The 21,071-nt window shown below is 35.5% G+C and overlaps 1 protein-coding gene across 4 annotated transcripts in view; it reads right to left on the bottom strand.

The window, feature by feature from the left end:
* Positions 1-224: 224 nt before the first annotated feature.
* PIK3CG (phosphatidylinositol-4,5-bisphosphate 3-kinase catalytic subunit gamma) overlaps positions 225-21,071 on the bottom strand; it is a 39,286-nt gene continuing 18,439 nt past the window's right edge. For 2 of the 4 annotated variants that reach the window (XM_039849131.1, XM_039849129.1), the window contains exon 11: positions 7,740-9,821. In XM_039849131.1, the coding sequence (XP_039705065.1) occupies positions 9,543-9,821 (279 nt within the window). In that variant the 3' untranslated portion in view covers positions 7,740-9,542. Of the gene's footprint in view, positions 247-7,739; positions 9,822-21,071 lie in introns of those variants that run through there. The other 2 variants (XR_005649920.1, XM_039849130.1) reach the window with 2 other exon arrangements.

The following is a 21,071-nucleotide window of genomic DNA, read 5'->3' as shown; positions in this document are numbered from 1 at the left end:
GTCCATTTACATTTAGGGTGATTATATTGAAATATGAGGTCTTCTTATAGCCATTTTATCTTTTGCTTTCTGGTAGCTCAGTGTTTCCATTGCTTCCTCATCCTTGTCTTTCAATTTTGATTATTTTAGTTGGCTTTTGTGAGTTTTGCCTCTGGTTCTTCTTGTTTTATGTTATATACTTCAGCTCTGAATCTTTGGTGTGTGGTTACCATTACGAATATGTAAAGAATACACACACACACACACCTACACACACACACACAACACACACTAATATCATCACATACAACACACACACACAGAGTTGTTCATTTTCTTCTGTGCGTGCGTTATCTCCGTTCCCCTTTGTGAATTTGGATCTTTGAATCCTCCCCTTTTCAGTCATTGTTATCTCAACTTGTCCTTATGTATACTGAATGTTCATTACTATCTTGCTATAGCAATTTCTTTCTTATTATTTAAGGTTATAATGCCTTATTCTTGGTAAGGGTTGCACTCTTTTGCTTCTATTTGCCTGATAGTCACTTTACTCCTAATTACGGTTTTGTTTTTTTTTTGTGTGTGCGTGTGTGTGTGTCATTTTCCTTTAGGTGAGCTGACCCCTTTCAGTATTTTCTGTAGTACAGGACTCGTAGTGGAGAATTCTCTCAATTTTTGTATGTATGGAAAGGTCTTAATTTCTCTTTTATATCTAAAGGAGAGCTTAGCTGAGTACATTATTCTAGTCTGATAGTTCCTTTCATTTAATAGTTTAAATATTTGATTCCATTCCTTTCTGGTATGTAAGGTTTGTGCTAAGAAGTCTGAGGATAGTCTAATGGGTTTTCCTTTATACGTTACCATTTTCTTCTCCCTGGCTGCCCTGAGAATTCTATCTTTGTCATTGATTTTTGATAACTTTAATACAATGTGTCTTGGTGAAGGCCTTTTGGGTTGATATAATAGGGTGTTCTCTTGACTTCTTGAATTCCAAGCTCCAGGTCATTCCTTAGATTTGGGAAATTCTCGTCAGCTATTTGTCTGAAAATGCTTTCTAGTCCTTGCTCATTTTCCTCATTACCTTTGATAATGCCCATTATTTGTATATTTCTTCTTCTGGTGGTATCAGCTGGTTCTTGAATTTCTCTCATTATTTTTCGTTCTTCGGTTTCTCTCTTCTTTCTTCTGATTTATTTCTAGATTTCTGTCTTCGATATCACTGATCCTTTCCTCCATTTGGTCGACTCTGTTTCCCAAACTTGTTATTTCATTTTTCAACTCTTGCAGTGTGTTTTTTTATTTCTAGAAGTTCTATTTTGTTTGTTTGTTTGTTTGAGGGTTTCAATCTCCTTGCTCTGCTCATCTAGGTGTTTTTTCAATTCCTGAAATTGTTGATATGATTCATTTTGGAACTCACTAAGTTTTTTTTGGCAGTACCATCCTGAATTCTCTGTCATTTAAATTGTATATTTCTATGTCTGTAAGTTTATTTTCTGGAGATTTTTCTCTTTTTTTTCTGAGATGGCTTGTCACCTTGGTTGTTCATGGTGTTTAATGGACTATTTCTCCACCTGGGCATTAATGGAAATGTATTCTACTGTTTTTCCAGAAAGAATATTTATTATATAAAAGTCTCTCTTTAGCCTGCTGCAAAGAACAAGCTTTTCTTTTGGTTTCCAGTAGGTGGCATCTAAGCCTCTTGGATCCCTGCTTTATATAAAGGTTAAATAATGCCTTTTAAATATTTCTTGTAGATATGTAATCACACTTGCTACCTTCAGTTTCAGTCTCTGTCAGTATCAGCGACAGTCTTGGCAGTGTTTGCTCAAATTCCCCTGAGGCTCTGCTGTGATTGATTTTGGAGGGTATGAGGGAAGCGGCCATCTGGGTTGGTAGTTGGGCACTGCAACTCAGCCTTGGTTTTGCAACCAGCTAGTAAAAATTAACTGTTGTTCCTCTGCCATCCACTTCTCTGCTTTCTGCCCTGATGACTTGGCCCTGCCGCTGGCTGCATGGAACTCACAACTCTCCTAGGCAGGGCTGTTCAGGGAACTCACCACACCTTTCCCCCTTCTCCTCCTCATACTGGAAACTCTGGTAGTTGCAAGAGGCAGTTTCTTTATTTCTCCCAGTCCACTGCCCGACACCCTGGGTTCTGACCTGTGGTAGCTCTTATGCTCAGATCCCATGCCCAGATGTGCTAGTGTGCAGTTTGGGTGTTTTTTGTTGAGTTTTAGATGTTCAGATTATTGTTGTTGCAAGGGGAGAGATCTGGGGATATCTCTCACTCTGTCATGTTTCTCCACACCTTGTTTCTGATCTTAAGGAAAAATGGTTTTAGCTTTTTCCAGTTGAGTATGATATTAGCTGTGGGCTTGTCATATTTGGCCTTTATTATGTTAAGATATGTTCCCTCCATTCCCACTTTGCTGAGGTTTTATCATAAATAAATGCTGAATTATTTTTCAAATGCTTTTCTGCATCTTTTAATAAGATTATGTGATTTTTATCTTCATATTGTTTACGTGGTGTATCACTTTAACTGATTTGTGGATTTGAACCAAACTTGCATCCCAGGAATAAATCTCACTTGATCTTGTATATGATCTTTTTAATATATTGCTGAATTTGGTTTAGTAATATTTTGTTGAGGATTTTTGTGTCTATGTTCATGAGGGATATCACCTTGTAATTTTCTTTTTTTTTTGTAATGTCTTTGTCTGGTTTTAGAGTTAGGGTAATGATGGTCTCATAAAATGAGCTTGGGAGTTTTTCCTCCTCTTGAATTTTTTGGATAAGTTTGAGAAGAATAGGTGTTAATTCTTCTTCAAATGTTTGGTAAAAGTCACCTGTGAAGCCATCTAGTCTAGAATTTGTGTTTTTTGGTAGTTTTTTGATTACTGATTCGATTTTATTAGTAGAAATCGATCTGTTCAGATTTTCTATTTTTTTTTTGATTCAGTCTTGGAAGATCGTACATTTCTAGGAATTTATCCATTTTTCCAGATTGTTCAATTTGTTGACATGTAAGTTTTCATAATATTTTCTTATTATCATTTGTATTTCTCTGGTGTCTGTTGTAGATTCTCCTCTTTCATTTCTGTTTTTATTTATTTGGTTCCTCTTTTTTTCTTGATGAGTCTGGTTAAATTTTTATCAATTTTGTTTGTCTTTTCAAAGTTCTTGGTTTCATTGATCTTTTAGTTTCATCGTAGTGTATTTTAGACTCTATTTTGCTTATTTCTCCTCTGATCATTATTATTTCCTTCCTTCTACTCACTTTGGGCTTTGTTGTTCTTTTTCTAGTTTCTTTAAGTGTAAGATTAGATTGTTTATTTGAGATTTGTTTGTTTGTTTGTTTCTTGAGGTAGATATGCATTGCTGTGAATTTCTCCTTTAAGACAGCTTTCACTGCATCCCATATATTTTGGGTTGTTGCGTTATCATTTTCATTTCCCTCAAGGTATCATTTGATTTCTTCCTTGATCTCATTGTTAACCCATACATTATGTAGCCTCCATGTTTTTGTATGTTTTTTGTTTTTTGTTTCTTGTAATTGATTTCATACCATTGTGGTTAGAGAAGATGCTTGACGTGATTTCAGTTTTCTTAAATTTATTGAGATTTGTGGCCTAACATGTGGTCTATCCTGGAAAGTGTTCCATGTGCACTTAAAAAGAATGTATATTCTGCTGCTTTGGGGTAAAATGCTCTAAAATATCAATTAAATCCATCTGGTTTAATGTGTCATTTAAGGCTGTTGTTTCTTGTTGATTTTCTGTCTGGAAGATCTATCCACTGATGTCAGTGGAATGTTAAAGCCCCTTGCTATGACTGTATTACTGTCTATCTCTCTTTATTTCCATCCATATTTACTTTATATATTTAAGTGCACCTCTATTGGGTACATAAATGTTTGCAGGAGTTATATCCTCTTGTTGGATTGATCCCTTTTTCATTATAAAATATCTTTCTTTGCCTTTTATTATAGCCTTTGTTTTAAAGTCTACTTTGTCTATATAAGTGTTGCTACCCCAGGTTTTTTTTCTTTACTGTTTGCATGAAGTATCTTTTTCCATCCCTTTACTTTCAGTCTGTGTGTATCTTTCAATCTGAATTGGGTCTCTTATAGATAGCTTATACATGGGTCTTTTTTTTTTTTTTAATCCATTCAGCTACCCTATGTCTTTTGATTAGAGCACTTAATCTATTTACATTTAGGGTGATTATTGATAGGTATGTAGTTATTGCCATTTTATTATTCATATTTATGTTTTTTTCCCCTCTTTTTTAAAGAAATGCTTTTAACATTTCTTGTAATACTAGTTTAGTATTGATGAACTCCTTTAGCTTTTTCTTGTCTGGGAATAAACTAAAATTTAAGTTGAGAATGACTATAACATAATATTATTCTGTAATAACCTTGTTTTGGTCTTCAGTAGGTCACACATGATTGTCAATACATTCTGATCGACCTTATCTTTTCAAGGGTTCACTGCAGTCCATTGCATGGATGTGATTTAATTAGCCAGTCCCATATTAGGGGACTTTTTAGGCTGTTCCCAAGTTTTGGTTATCACCAAGAATGTTGGTAACTATTTTTGCCTATAAGTCTTTGCACACTTGCCCAATAATCTCTGAAAGATAAATTCTTGGATGTGGACTTGCCAGGTCAGAGAACAGATAACTTCTTCATTTTGATAAAATTTGACAAAATGCCATGCATAAATTTACCAACTTGCTTTGCTTTCAACAGTATGATAGAATGTTCTTTCTCTCAAATTATCACTAACTCTGAACATTATCAATATTTGCTAATCTGTTGGCAAAAAGAACTTAAGTTATTTAATTTGCATTTGTTTACTCAATAAAGATTTGGGGTCTGCTGTCATATGCTTATTGGCCATATGTATTTTTTGTGGGATATCAATAATTTCTGATGAGATATTTATGTTTTTCTTGTTGATTTATTAGAGTTTTTTTTATAGATTAAAAATATTAGGACCTTGTCTTTTTAGATTGCAATTAAATTTTTTTGGTAAAGCAGAAAATATCAAATAGGTTAACTTACATAAACTCTATAATCCCCCAGCCCCCAACAAAACCCTACAAAACTTTTGGTTATTGATACTGTATTAGTTTCCTAGGGATGCCATACAAAACTTTTGGTTATTGATACTGTATTGGTTTCCTAGGGATGCCATAACAAAGTATCACAAACCAGGTAGCCTAAAACAAGGGAAATTTATTCTCTCACCATTCTGGAGGTTAGAAGTCTGAAATCAAGGTGTTGGCAAGACTATGTTCCCTTGGAAGCTTCTAGGGGAGGGTCTTTCTTTTCCTGTTTCAGCTTCTGGTAGTCCCAGGTGTTCCTTGGCTTGTAAACACAGTATTGTGTCTCTGCCTCCATCACATGGCATTTTCCCTCATCTTCTGTTAAGTATACCAGTCATACTGGATTAGGGCTCACTATCACGACTTCATCTTAATTTGATTACAGGTATACCACAGAGATATTGTGGGTTCATTTCCAGGCCTCTGCTACAAAAGGAGTATCCCAATAAAGTGAGTCAAATACTTTTTTTTTGCCCATGGAGGGTCTTATCTTCAATTTGTAGAAAATACAACATCCTGAAGTACAATAAAATGAGGTATGTCTGTACATCTGTAGAATCCATTTCCAAATAAGATTACATTCACAGATAGCATGGGTTAGGAATTCAACATATCTTTTGGGGGGACATAATTCAACCCACAACACCTTCCATTATGAAGTGTCTGCTACCACCAGCAAATTATACTCTTTCACGACTAGGACTGGGTCAGTCTTGTTCCATATTCTATCTCCAGCATTTAGCCTAGTGCCTGGTAGGTAGTGGGCTCTCGATAAAGATTTCTTACAAGAAAGAATTCGAGTTTCAGGTGTATCTGGACTTTCAGTTATTAAAAGATGTATACTAGAGAACACAAGATATCAGATTCTTTCTTTATTTAAATTTACATTTAACAAGTTGTAACTAATATACAAATGCAAGTGGGACATACAAATGCAAGAGGGAAAGTCTCAGCTCTCTGAATGGGTGCTTTAGTCAAGGTGTATGCTTTAGATTTCTCAGCATCTACCCTGAAAATGATTCTGAGAATACACAGATATCCTCCTGAACTGGTACCAAAATTATTCACCAGAATTAATAGGTTGCATTAAACAGAAAACAAGAAAGCAGAACCTTTAAAAATCCAAATTTATTTTTTTCTTCATATTGTAAAATATAATTGACAATTTATTTCATAATCATTGCAAATTGAACCTAGCTTAACAAATAAAGGCCAGAATTTGCTCCAGAAACTTTTTAAATTATTTTTTTGGACTTATTTAAAAAAATAATTTTAATTTCCAATTATAGAGGACTAACAGCCTCCAAATTATGCTGCAGAATTCCTATATCTAGTCTTTTTTTTCCAAAAAGAAAAATTTCTCTCCTGTAAATGATGTATTTAATAAAGTTAATTTTTAAAATTCAAGCGCCTTCTCTAAGATGATATATTTTATCCCTAACAACTCCACTTTCCTCTACTTTCACCAAAGTATCACCAAAGCCAGTCAAATGCAGTCATATGGTACAAGGTTTAAAATATCTGCCTTGCTTTACTTTTACTGGCCGTAGTTCCCATCCAAAAGCAATGGACCACTGTTTTAGGACCTAATACACAGCCACAAAAATTAGATAATTTGTAGCAACATTTTGATCTGGACACTTTATCTCCACTGATACGGACATTGTCTAAATGTAAAACTGAGCACCAAAGCCATTATTCAGATACTCTCAGAGCTAGCTTCATGGGCTTGTGACCTGTGCAGTGACCCATGCTCAAAAAGCCCTTGTGCTTGGTTTAACATTCTCCTGTTGCCATCTTGAATTTCTTAATAATTTTTGAATGATAGTCCTGGCATTTTCATTTTGTACTGAGCTCTGAAAATTATGTAGCTAGTTCTAGATACACATAAAAGCTGCTTTGAACTGAATCATCTGACTTGTGATCTCTATTTCCATTTGGCATAGAAGACAGACTTGTGAGTAGTTTCTCAACATTTCCTCTCAATAGCGAGTGACCCTAGTTCTAGAACATTTTCAAAGATATAAAAGTTGTGGGTCATGTTATTCACTGGTAACAAGGAAGGAAAGAAGCACACAAAGGTGATTTTTGTTTATCTGCAAGTCTATAGAGTTAAAATTATACCTTCATTGGAATATAGATAAGTCAAGCCCAATGTGATATATATATACACACACACACACACACATATATACGTATGTATATTATCAAATAAAGTAATATATGTGTGTATATACATACACAAATATGTATATATGCGATATATACACACATATATCAATCAGCATAATGAAAGAATTTGTTCATTTGAAGGGCAAATTTATATGCATGCATAACAATAAACTAAATATAAATACATTCCTCTGTAATTCTTCTATCATTAATATAATTATTTTAGCAATTCAAATAAAAAGTGGAATCTATGCAAGGTCTGAGCTTGACTATTCTTTATAAGAATAATGAAAACACCCTTTTCTGAATTGGAAAGCATCATTCCTTCTGCTGTTTTTCAAAAGAATAATGGGATATAGTTGGTCTAAAAATATCATAAAATGTCTATGTTCCGTTACCACAGAGGAACAAACATTTCATTACGGAGCACGGTCCTCTTATAGGAGGATAGAATGTGAATTTAAAAGCATTACAGAGCATGGTCCTCTTATAGGAGGATAGAATGTGAATTTAAAAGATGATTTGTCAAGGAAGAGGAGTCCTTTCTAGATACCTTATGAGCTGGGGGAAAGGCTCAGTGGGCAAAGAAACAGTGCTACCTGACACCTTTAAAGACCATGCAGGGCTTTTGATTCTGTATGTCAGATTCATCCAGATTACTTAAAAAACACTGATGTCTGAGCCTCATCCCAAACTAATTAAGTTATAACCTGAAGTTGGTATTCAGGAAGGGTGTTTTTAAAAGTGTTCCTGGTGATTCTCATTTGCAGTCAAGGTTAAGAACCACTGGACTTTTGCATACACAAAAAGAAAGGTTTAGGCTACATTGAAGTCAAACAGATATCTATTTAGACATTTAAAATTTAATATATATTTATATCTGATATACTTAAACATTGACACTATGAACAGTGTTATTCCCATGTAAAGTATTAACTACAGGTAATTTGAAAATTTTTTATAAATAATTTAACATCTTTCACTAAGCTTAAACAATACTTCCAATAAATAGCAAAATATTTAAGTGATGAAAATAAATTTTAAAAAATATGTTTCAATTATTTTTAGGAAATCTGAAGAATGTGTCAAAGTTTAAAAGTCCTATAAACTGAAAGATGAGCAGGGCAAGTAGTGTTCTTCCTAACCTGGAGTACTTTATAGATATCAAATATCTTCTTCCATGAAAGCAGAAAGAAAAAGATACTCAGACTAAAATTTAAAATTAATACATTTGGAAACAAATCCATAATTTCTGGAATGTCTCCTTTAATAATATACTTAAAACACACACACACACACACACACACACACACAACTCCTCCTTTACAAACAAGTGCCTACAATTCTAGTAACCCTAGAGGAAAAATTCTTTTTTCAATTAATTTTTGAATCTAGGGTAAAGGAGTTCTTAAAGATTTCACAACTCTGGATAAAGAGTTGTAGGAGGGTGGCAATTGAGGAAGAAGGGAAGCAGGGGAGAAAAGGAGAGAGGAAAATATAAAGGCAAAAAAAAAAAAATGAGTCCCTTTAGTTACTTTATTTCCACGCTGGAGAAGGCTATAATAGTTGTATTTGATAATTCACTACGTGGTCAGAGTGAAGACAAATGGTCTTATCTCTATTTTTCCTATTCTTAATCTTGGAACCAGACCAACAGAGAAGAGATGGGGTACAAAGATTCAGATTTTCCATTTTGTGTTTGTGTGTCTCAGTTGTACACTGTAAAAGAACCTAATTGCAAAAGACACTGGAAAGACTAACTCTCTTTCTTTGCTTTTAGCACATCACTAACATCTGCAGACAACGAGGGGATGTTTGGAAATATCGTTTAAGGAATGAGACAAAGGTTACAATAATTACGTCTTTTTTCTGTAAAGAGCTGGATGAACAGAAGGATAACCAAAATTGAGAGTAAATCCAGATAAATATAGATGTCACCAATTATTTTAAAGAATTTCCAGAAGGACTCAATAAGATAGTCAAAACATCAGGTACAATGAGAAAGTGATTTATCTGTATAAACTTAGAAGATTTTCCAAAATCACTGAGACAAAAAAACAAAAAACAAAAAACCCTGCAAATAGGCCTACAACTAAATTAATCAATCAGACATGCCAATATTTTTCTCTAGCAAAGAGTTCAGCTAGGAAAAGAACTATATTTGTGAAGTGCCAGGTTTTATAAGATCCTATTACATTTGAAATGGAAAGTCAATGATTGACATGCTCGTTTAAAGTTTTGGAACACTACCTTGTCTTTAATTCTAGCCCAAAGTATTAGGCTGAATGTTTCTCTCCTTGTTTGATGCCAAGGACAAGATGTAGGAACCAATTAAATTGCACAGTCCATCCTTTGTCTCTGCAAACTTCAATCTGATCAAGAAAATACTTTTTAGCATCGTCCTCATTTTTCCCCACTGTTAGGGCATCCCGAATATATTCAATGTCTTCTTTGCTTGTTAACTGTGGCATTCCCGTCATCAGCATCATGGAAAACAGGATGATCAGTAGGTTTGTATGATGACGGAGGGCTAGATAAGCCTTAGCACAGATGTCCTGGATAAAGAAGAAAATGCTGTTACTGTTACAGTAACTCAGAAGGCTGGAGATGACTGGGTTGTATTGGAATTTACATGACATTAACTTTGTCTGTAAGAAGAAACCATCACAAACAAGGTAGGTCCCCTGCCTCAGATAAAAAGCTTCATGAGAACAGAAACTGCTTTTGTAATCTCTTAAGCACTTTAGTGTAGCTGTATATATCCAAGATGTGCTCAAGGAAAACTAATTGATACAGTTAAGTTTTGTCTTATTTCTTACTCTACCTTTTTACTTCAAGGAAATTGAGGGTAGAAATTTCTGTAGTCTCTGAAGAGGAATGAGTCAGTTTTTGAACACCATACTGGAATCAATAAACTTTATGTAAATATAAATAATTTTTTCTAAGATCTAATAGAATCCAAAGAAATGATAGGAACAGGGTATTTGAGATTTAGTGTTCATCTTTATTTTACAATTTGTCCTATTCTAAGAAAACAGATGAATTAGCTTTTCATCATCTAACTCTCAAAATTGTTGAATGAACTTTGGAATTTAAATCTAAATTCTGAATACTGAGTAAGAGAGAGGGCTTTAAAAAAATGCTATGGCTGGTGCCTTCTTCAAATTGGAGCAGATGATACAGGTGAGTTAAATCCACTTATTTAGCAACAGGCATGCTTATGCCATTTAAGTTGTTCCAAAGCATAGAATAAAATGTAAGGTTCCCAATTTTATACCATGAGAATAACCCAACCTTAAATACCATAACTTGGCAAAGATAGCATGACAAAGAACTCTGAAGTTAATAATTGCGGGAATAAATGTTTCAAATAAAATACTGAGTAAAATGTTAAAATAGTAACACACCACAGCTAAATAGTATTTATTCCAAAATTGCAAATTACTGTATTAAAATTCACTTTTGATTTTAATAAAAGTAACATGTAGCTTAATTTGTAACTAAAACGTAATGATGTGAAGAATTATCTGAAATTACTAGTTGCAATCATTCTAAAGGAGTACAGGAAAAAGAAATGAAGTATAAAACCAGAAAAGTGAAGGTAAATTGTTAGCATTTACAAATGACTTGTCTTCTTGGAACACTAAAGGGGAAAAAAATTAAAATACCATTGTAACTAGTTTTTATTAAACTAGATTTTTATAAGATTAATAAATGATATGCTATAAATGGGAGCCACCAGTTAGAAAGTATAATGACAAGACAGATGCTGTCAATAATGGTAACAAAAACACCATGATTTCTGGGATAAATACATACATAAAACATGAAGAACCTATATTTAAAAACTATAAAAATTTACTGTGGCATATAAAAGAAAACTTGAACATGTAGAGCCAATAGCATGTACCACAGTGATGACTGCTTATTATAATGATGTAAATTCCTCCCGGATTAATCTATAAATACAATAAACTTTCAATAAAAGTTCTCATTAAACATTTAAACTCAGATATGGTTTTAATTTCATCTGGAATAATTAGGGCCTGAGAGAACATTTTGAAAATGTATAGTAACAAAAAACAGATATTTAACATATTGCAAAAGTGTAATATTTTAAACCGTGTAGAATAGTACCTATTCTTTTCCAAAAGAAGATAAGAAATTTAATGGAGCAGAATGGAGAGATATTTAAACATATTGTAAAAGTGTACTAGATATTTAAACATATTGTAAAAGTGTAATATTTTAAACTGTGTAGAACAGTACCTATTCTTTTCCAAAAAAGATAAGAAATTTTATAGAGCAGAATGGAAAGTTCAAAGACATATCTAAGCACACATTAAATGGAAAATATAATAAAGGTGACTTCTCAAATTAGTGGGGAAAGATCTGTTATTTGATAAATGAGGGTGGTACAACTGGCTCATCATTTGAGGGAAAAACAAAGTTTACCCCATGTGATAGACCAGAATAAATTCTAGAAGAATTAAAGATTTAAATGTAAAAAAGGAAAATGTTTAATCATTAAGTGGGAAAAGACCTTATGAAGATGACTTCTAAAGTGGAATCCATGAGGAAAAAATGGAAAGATTATGGAAACTTCAAACTTTTGAGAAAAAAAAACCCATAAAAATATTAAAAGAGGCAAATGACAAGAAGAAACATATTTGCATCATGACAGATCACTGCTTCATCCCAGACCCCGAATAGTTCTTACAAATCAATAAGAAAGAGAAAACTAGTTGGCTGGAAATATAGGCCAAGGATATAAATGAGAGTTCATACTATAAAAAATAAAAACAGATAAACATATGAAAACAAATGCAACCTTATAGTAACAACAACAACAACAAAAGTATCTTAAAATGAGAGGGAAACATTCATCTACCAAAAACGGCTTTTTAAAAAAAGTTTTCAAAGATAATATTCAATATTCACTTTTCATAGACTGATGGTAGATGGGAATAGGTATAATTTTACTAACAAATAATTTGATAACTTGCATCAAAAGCTTTAAAATACTTATAAGTGTTATATAACTTAATCGTGGTGGTGGTTACATGACTGATGCATTTGTCAAAATTGAAAGACCTGTATACCTAAAAAGGCCCAATTCTGCAATATGTGAATAAACTTGGCTTTAAAAATGTCTATATCCCTTTGCCCAGAAAAGCTAGAGTTTACTTTTAAAAAAATTGGTAATTTTGCAGCAATTTATCTACAAAAATGTTAATTAGAACACCATTTAAAATTGTGGAAACTTGAAAGCAATCTAAATATCCCACAATCAGGGATTAATAAAAAGGGTTTATAAAGGTACCTACAATTTCATACTCTGTAACTACTAAGAATGATATTGTAGAAAAATATTTAGTAAGCATGTAAAAGTATTTGAGTTAAAAAGCAGGAATTGTTGCAGAAATGTTGCAAAAATCAGACCGGCAAGAAACCAAGCAGCACTCGGAGAATTGGAGAATTCAGGTTTTATACGCTGGTGATCCCAGAGGAGCTAATGCTCTGAAGATCTGGGCCCCAAGCTCAGGGGCAACTTTGCTTTTATAGGGCTTAGTTGGCATGGGCCGATTGGTTAATTTGTCCTTAGATGGTTACAAAGTGAGGGAGTTGCTATGGGTTGCAGGTAGTTACAAAGAGTTACAAAGCATGGGAGTTGCTATGGGTTACAGGCAGTTACATTTGTTGTTTAGACAGAACAAGCAAAAGGGAAGATGAGTCTTTAGTTAATTTTGAGGTCACCCTGCCCCACGGTCTATGCGGCAAGCATATCTAAGGAAGTAGAACAAAGAGCTGATTATAAGGTTAGCCTTTTGAGTGAAAATTTCTCTTCAGTATGAAACAACAGATAGTATAATTCCATTTTGGTAAGTGAACAAAACATATTTAGATAGAACAAAGAATATAAGTTTATAGGCAAAAATGTTAATAGTGATTTTTCATTTTGCTTTTAGATTCTCTTCTGTGTCATTTGTATGTGGCAGAGTAACTACAATGATAATGATGGTCCTGCTTGTGTCATTCTGTATGTCAAGGCTAGACTGTGCATGCATGGCCCTGTCCAAGGACAAAAACCTATGGACTATTCTGGCATTTTAAAAGTGAGATTACATATATATATATTGTCTGGTATAGGAGACGGCACATAGCAAGGGTTTAATAAATGTTAGTCCTCTTCCTTCTCTACCTGGAGGGTTGATCAACCCCATGGGAAACTCCACGGGAGACTCCACAGACCCAGAAGACTGTATGAGCTGTTCCTGCTGCAGCCCAGACATCACTTGTCCCCTGGAAGTGGCCTCAGTGCATTAGTGCTCTTGCATTCTTAATGATTCCACTTATGTCCGGAAATAATTTTCTTTTGCTCATTCATAGGACCCACCAAGGTCTCTCTTATTTTTTGCTAATTACACAGGCTAAGGGCAGACTTCACCCCAGGCGACAGTCTCATTAATTTGCCAACTTGCACAATTTTCACAAAGGCATAGATGCCTTTTGCTTTAAAATTAGATTACATTCTAATTTTTAATTATTTTCTATCATTCTGTACACTGGGCCTCCAGGCAACTACCCTACTTTCTGAGCCCATTGTGTAGTCAAATTCTTTAATAGAAAATTTTTGAGGAGGAAAATCAATTTGGAGCCGAGTTGTTATGACACTGATCCACAGGTGATCAGTAAGTATTCCTTAAGTGGCAACACAGTGATTCAGCCACCAATTACTGTAGTTCATAAAGAGACATTAAAGGAAAGGAACTGTCCCATTTCTCTTGAAGATCATCTTACCTATATAAGGAATTTCTTCTGGATTGAATTTATTCGGTTAGTTCTGATTTTCATATACAGAGTCACTTCTATGAGAAAGAAATTTCTTCTCCACATTTAACTGCATGCCCCATATTTGTCAGACACAATGTCTAAATTCTGACTGGCTGTGCAGACTTAGAGACTTGGGGCAGATTTCATTATCTTTTGCTTAAAGGTAGTATAGAGCAGTGGTTAAAAGCATAGAGTCACACTTCACTGCCTGGATTCAAAGCTTGGCTTTATTCAAGCTATTTGTCATCTGAGAAGTTACTTAACTTCTCTGGACCTCAGTTTCCTCATCTGTAGCATAAGAATAACAATACCCATTTCATAGGGTTGTGGTGAGCTTTAAGTGCTATGTAAGTGGTTGCCTGTTATTATTAATAGTGTGAGAAGTTTCATTATTGAACACATGCTTCTCAACTCTGAGGTCACCCTCTCATCGAGGCCACCTGTCCAAAATGTCTCTTCCGACAGTAAAGACCTAAGTGGCAAGGTGGGCTGGGGTGGGAGATAAGCCTCCCTCCAACCAGCGTCAAGGGGGACGGTTGTCTTCACATTGGCCCATGGAGGCACGTGGGAAGGTGGGAGTGCACAGCATGCTGGCTGCATCTACAGGTGGCTCTCTTGTTATAAGAGAGCGAGTACTTGCTCCTCCCACTCAAGCCCCAGAGGTTTCCTTTCTGGCATTTGTACTCAGCCATAGGATCTGTGAGAGTGTCCTGCCCATGCTGCCTCAGCCCAGAGGCCTGTGGTTTGAGGGACTGTGAGGATGTGGCTTGCAGAGCTTAGGGGAAAACACAGAACACAGAAGTTACTGGCTGTAGCAATAGAATTTTCCCTTCTGACAGGGCTGCCCAACAATGACTTCAACATCCTCATTCTGTTCTTCTCAGCTGCCCGTTGAAGGCTTTCTATTACTGAGAAGAGAAGAAGGGATAACGGGACAATCTGACTTCAGGGGCTTGGTTTAATGTACTTGGTGTGAATGTGGGGAACACTGTGGTATTGTTAATGTCATTAGCTGGAACACTATCTTTAGTAGCTAATAAATAGATTGAGCCTCCCTAGTACATCTGCTCTTAATTTCATAGTTGATTCAAATGCCTTAATTATAGCATCTAATACTAAAGGAACCAATTGCTTTTACAAAGCTGCACTCCCATAATTCTTGAGAATGAGGGAATTCGTTACCATTTCAGGTTCAAAACATTGACTTGATTAACTAGCCCAACTTATCAGTTCACTAAAGTGAAAAGAAACTACCTTCTATGCACAATCTACTAATTTCTTAATCACCAATGAGCTGTGGCTGCTTTAGACTGTCCAAGGTTATGTAGAATAAATCTACTTCTTCAAACTAAACTCCTCTATTCTCATCTGGAAATAAAGTGGAAGTGAAATATTACTGTACATAATGCACAAAAATGAGGAAGTAATCTCAGGATCATAAAACAGAAACTCCTGGAAAAGAATTTAGAGCTGAGAGAAGACAGAAGAAAAACTCACAAATATTCATTAACGAAATGTTCTCACCCACTTTTCCTAAATAGTCATGTTGCCTCTGTCTGATAGAGGAAAGAGAGAATGGAGAAAAATAATATTTCAATCAAAGATAGAGGATTTTATTTTTATTTATTTTTTAAGTAAAAATCAATGAATTGGCTAAGCAATGTATTTAGAAGTTATTTTGGCAAAACAAAGAAGGTCATTGACTAGCAGACCTAATAATGCAGGAAGACATTCTCGTTGGTAAATCTGAAAGAAAAGTGCGTCCAATACTTGACCATGCATTTGCTGATTGTGAATTAGAGCTCTTATCTTCAAGGACTTCTTAAAAATGATTCTCAGACTAGCTCTGTCTACCATTATAAAACTAAAGGTTAGAATTAAACTGTTCCACTTTAGTCAAATATTCTAAACAGACTAGACTGTATGTGTGTGTGTGTGTGTGTGTGTGTATTTATTCCAAAAAGAATTGAGGGTGGATTATTTGGATACGCAAAAGTCAAAATAACACTAGTTAGAAGTGGGTAGAAAAAGGAAACGATCTGCTATAAGTTTGGGAAAGAGACTAATCTTATATATGGAAAAAACCCTATAAACTTGCAATAGGTGCTCTTCAAATATATCTGTAGCCAAAAGGAAAATTGAATGCATTACTTCATCCAATGTTCAGAATATTAAAAAAAAAAAAAAACTATTTAGGAGAAACACAGCTTTTCTAGAGACCGAGGACTGATAGAAATTTTGCAAGAGGATCTTTATGCGAGTACACTTTGTAACATGATGAATACTGTCCCCGATAATATTCTTATGGTAGACAACAATTCTCTAAAATAAACTAAACATTGAGAGGATGATGCCAGTTGGAAGGTTATTCTTGATAAATGTTTAAAAGTAACAGGAGTCTAATATCTTAGGCACTGAGTGACACTGTAGGCTGGTGGATTAACACATAAATTCAATCCAAGGCCATCTTTGAGTTTTTTATCCTTATCTTTCCAGAGAAGTGATAAAATCTGGCAAGCTTTTCCAAGTCCTAACAATTGTACAACCCTAGGCAAGTCTGTATCTGGGGAAGATGTCATATTAACATATTTGAACTCTTACAAATGACTGATGTTGACCCCTTCTCTGAGCACACCTTCTGGTGGGTAGCACAGACAGAGTGAAACACTGAGTCTCAGTCCTGGATGGAGGAGGCTAAGCTTGACCTTGTTAGTGGGCCAGCATGCAAATCTCAAGAGCAATTTCTTTTTCAACTCATGTTATGGGCATTTTGACATAAACTTGTTATCTCCCTGTTGACCTGTAGTAGGCTGTTATTACAGGAATTCGTGATTAATCGATTGAGTTCTCTACCCGGCGAATCCAGCCTATGCTTCAAATTGAATCCACATTTCTTTTCTTGACTCAAATTCCATGACACACTCCCATGTATACCTATGTTCCACCCATACCGACAACTCTACTTTTGTCCTTGAATACTGGTACTAAATACTAATTTCATGCCCTTGCTCATGTTATTTTTCTGCCTGGATGTTTATTCCCCTCTCCGCATCTGCCTGGCAAAATGAAATTGAACTTAGTCCTTAAGGACCTGATGTAAATGCTCCCTTAGCTCCACAGCCCTTTTCTATTCTCTAGGATTTAATTGCTCCTTCTGCAAACTATTGTTGAAATCCTTAGTACAAAGGTGAAGTGTACGTATCTCTTCTGCTGTGCCTCTTCTCTGTGTCACCTGTGCCCAGCACAGTGTCTGGTACTGTAGATAATGTGCAGAATGCTTAAAGTGTAGAAGCCAAGTTCAGTGTTGGGCAGGATTCATTGCTTTGAAATCAGGATGAATTAGGGACAATCATATTTGAAGGGGATTAAACTGTAAAAGCATCTTACCTTGCCAAGGGCAATACTTAAATCTTCTTTGTGCCTGGCACAGTACTTGAAGTTTAGTAGGTATTTAATATGTGCATTGAATAAGTGTGCCATCTTGGATATGGAAGAACAGGGCCTGGTGACTACCAGAGGATGGAACAGGCTGAGACAACTATAGGTGTAGAAAAGTGCATGGATAACTGCACGGGGAAGGGGAATCAGAAGATAGGAATGTAGAAGAACACTATCAGATGGTAAGGTCTCTGCTCCAGTGGTCCCAAGGCTAGGCTTAGGTAGGGAGAATACTTGAGTCTCCAGCAAGACGATGACAGGAGGAGCAGGGCCTCAGTGCTAGAAGCAAGCAAGGCCCTGGTGGAGGAAGTATTTAAGATAACCTAGGGTTCAAGATGAGAGCTAGATGACAGCAGATGGATTTTAAATAAAAGTTCCTAAAAGCCCGAGTCAAGACTCTGCATAGAGGCTGAGCCTGCAGATTGAGGGGCCTGGATATGCACTTGCATGGGAACAACACTGCCAGGAGTGGAAACCCAGCAGGGCCTGATAAAACTAGATTAAATTAACCTAGCATACACAATGAATGGGTCTCAGGCTTCTCTTCTATAAACGCTTCTTAAGAGTGACATCTAGGGGCAAGTGTGCCTTTTCAGTACAGTCATCGAACTGCCTGCTTTGCATAGAGGTGCATGTGAAGAAGCTATTTGGCTCCCCTGACTTCTTCAGCTTTATCTGAAACACACTTCCTTAGTGTCTACTCCATGCAAAATACATCTTCAAAATGTTTGTTTATATAAGGCCAAATTATTCATGCTCCTTGAAAACGATCCTATAGGTCTACATCATGTGTCCTATTCTCTTGGCACAAACTACTGCTCTCTGACTGGAAAAAAAATATGTAATGTTTATGTCAGTAAGGAAATCTTCACAAAAGTGTGAATATGTACCATATGACACATATTTATATTATTTAATAAAATATTAGATTTCATAATTAGCTTTACTTCCTTTTCTGTGTATGTATATTTATCCAGCATCTTGAAGGCTTATTGATGTCCTTGTGATGGTAGTTTGTCAATCTGTGCCTGAGTTACTACTTTATAAACTAATGGACTACAATGTATTATGGGGAAGGAAGAAACCTAAGACATTACCTAGTCTCATCCACCTCGTACAGATGCAGGAATTGCTCCTCCACCATTCACTCCTTCACTCCACAAGTACCTACTGAGTGCTTACTATGTCTCAGGCCCTATATGAAGGATTCAGGTCAGACGTGGCCCCGTTGCAGAGTTTACTCTGGGAAGGGAGGGACAAACAGTAGACTAGTACAAATAATTATGTATTGTGATAGCTGCTGTGACAGCAACACACAGGGGACTGTGGCAAAGAATAACACCAGGGACTTAATTTAGAAGACTGCTCTGAGGAATGACATTTAAGCTGAGACCTAAAGGGCAGTGAAGGGTGTTCCAGGGGGAAGACCTGAGTGGTGGAACAGCTGGAATGGGGGAAGTAGGGAGGAAGGCCCCGGTCACCTGAGTGACAGAACATAAGGAGCGTGCCATGGGGTGAGGCTAGAGGAAGACAGAGGCTCCGTGGCACAGGGCCCTGTAGGGCAAGATTAGATATCTAGAGTTTATTCCAAGTGAGATGAGAAGCCACTGAATGTTTAAAGTAAGGGAGTAATATTGTATCTATTTCTTAAGTTCAATTTTTAACCAAGTTCTGATTAATTTAGAACCTTTTAAAACACCAAATACTTAATAGAATGAAAGAAAAACACTAGAATGTTGACTGTTATTTTTGGAAGGTAGGATAATGGGTTTTTTTTTTTTTATCCTCCTGAGAGTTTAAACACTATTTTGGCTTTTTTTTTTTTTAAAGAAGCATTTAATAATTTTAAAATTAGTAAAAAATCCACATTCTTATATAAAAAGAATGAGAAACCAAGTTTTATTTGCCAATGATATAAATATATTTGTATGCAATATGTGCTCTATAACTATTCTATGAAATTTAAAACAAAGTGGTTCTAAAATAAATTACCAGTGGGAAAAACATTGTTTTCTTTTTTTATCTCTTCGGTAAGGGGAAGATTTTCCTAAGGAAAATTTGTTTATCATAATTGTCGTCATTGAACTATCTGTTTAGTATCCTGCGTGTAAGTAGGGTGCTGCTCCAAAGGCCAACAGACATTCCTGGGTTCAAACAGTAGGTCTTGGTTTTGTGTCTTTTTGTCTGACTTTAGTTCATTCCTGAACTCTCCTCTATTCTAGAAATAATTTATAAATATGGTCCTAGGCTAAACAAGCTACATTGGAAATAAAAGAGAGGTGAAACAAAGGAGCACTTCCGTTCCCTGACTTCCATCCTCTGGCCACTCGCTAGGGATATTTTTTAAGTCTTTGTGGAGAAAGCTCACCTCATCCTTAATGAAAAGCAGGTCAAATTTTTCCACTCATTCTAACAGGTTATTCAAATGTGCTGCATGCATTAATTAACCATATCAGTTCAAAATTAGTGATGCACTGGAAATGAGGACACCTTTAATTCAAAATGTAAATATATACATTTCTCAGCTTCCTTAAAAGTGGCAGCTTTCTTATATAAGATACAGAGATGCTATTTAGAGAATTTAGAAATATGCTCCCTGAGCTTGAAGGACTTCATCTCAAAAAGGGAACATAAAATTAAGAAACAAAAAATTTTCTGAAAGGCTTAGTAGTATGTAAAAAAAAAATTGTTATGGGATCTGAGTTAAACCATGAAAAAACTTGCTACTCATCTTTGTCAAGCTGGAAACTTTAGAAATTCTGCATATGTATAACTGTACACATACATGCATATGTGTTCAGCGTTTCTCTTGTTTTGAGTGAGGAGAGTGAAGACAAGTGCAGAGAGGAGGAGCAGACAAGGGGGCAGGCAGAGCTTGGACCCCACTTGCTCTTTAACCAAATCAATGCCACTTTTTCGTGCTTTATAAATTGCACTTCTGCTTGAGATGTCATTTCAGAAAGGGCTTCTCAACTTAAAAGTTTTCAAAGTGCGAAGACCAGCTATGATGTATACAACAATGGACAATACCTTTCATTGAGTGTCTGCTATGGTCTAAGCACTGAGCTAAGCATTCTATAGTTTTCATTTAAATAATTCCCCAAAAAGCCACATGAGGTGGGTCTTAGTATTCCTACCTCAGATGAGGAAACTGAGGTTCTGAAAAGATTAATAATTTGTATCACATACACAGTTATTAAATAGCAGGGCCAGGATTCGGACTCAAGTTTGTCTATTCCAAAGCCCATCGTTTGAACCACAATGCCATGCTGGATCTGTGTTTAAGACTCAAAGTGCATATATTCACAGGCACTTAAATAGAATGCCAATACTCCAAAATGTAAATCTCTTTACATAAATAGAATAAAATTTATGAACGTGTGTTTTTAGTGGTGTACACTGCCTAGATGTCACTTAAATGAGAGGTTTTAATGGCTTAAGAAATAAGTATTGGTCACTAAGGATGGAGAAATGCTCCCAGACTGAGAGGATGGCTTGTACAAAGGCTCCTTGCAAAGCTTTTTGCTGTGAGT

Source organism: Pteropus medius, unplaced genomic scaffold (genome assembly GCF_902729225.1).
Source record: "Pteropus medius unplaced genomic scaffold, Ma_sr-lr_union100, whole genome shotgun sequence".
NCBI lineage: Eukaryota > Metazoa > Chordata > Mammalia > Chiroptera > Pteropodidae > Pteropus > Pteropus medius.
The sequence above is the reverse complement of the archived record's forward strand: the minus strand, read 5'-3'. Positions and strand labels throughout refer to the sequence as shown.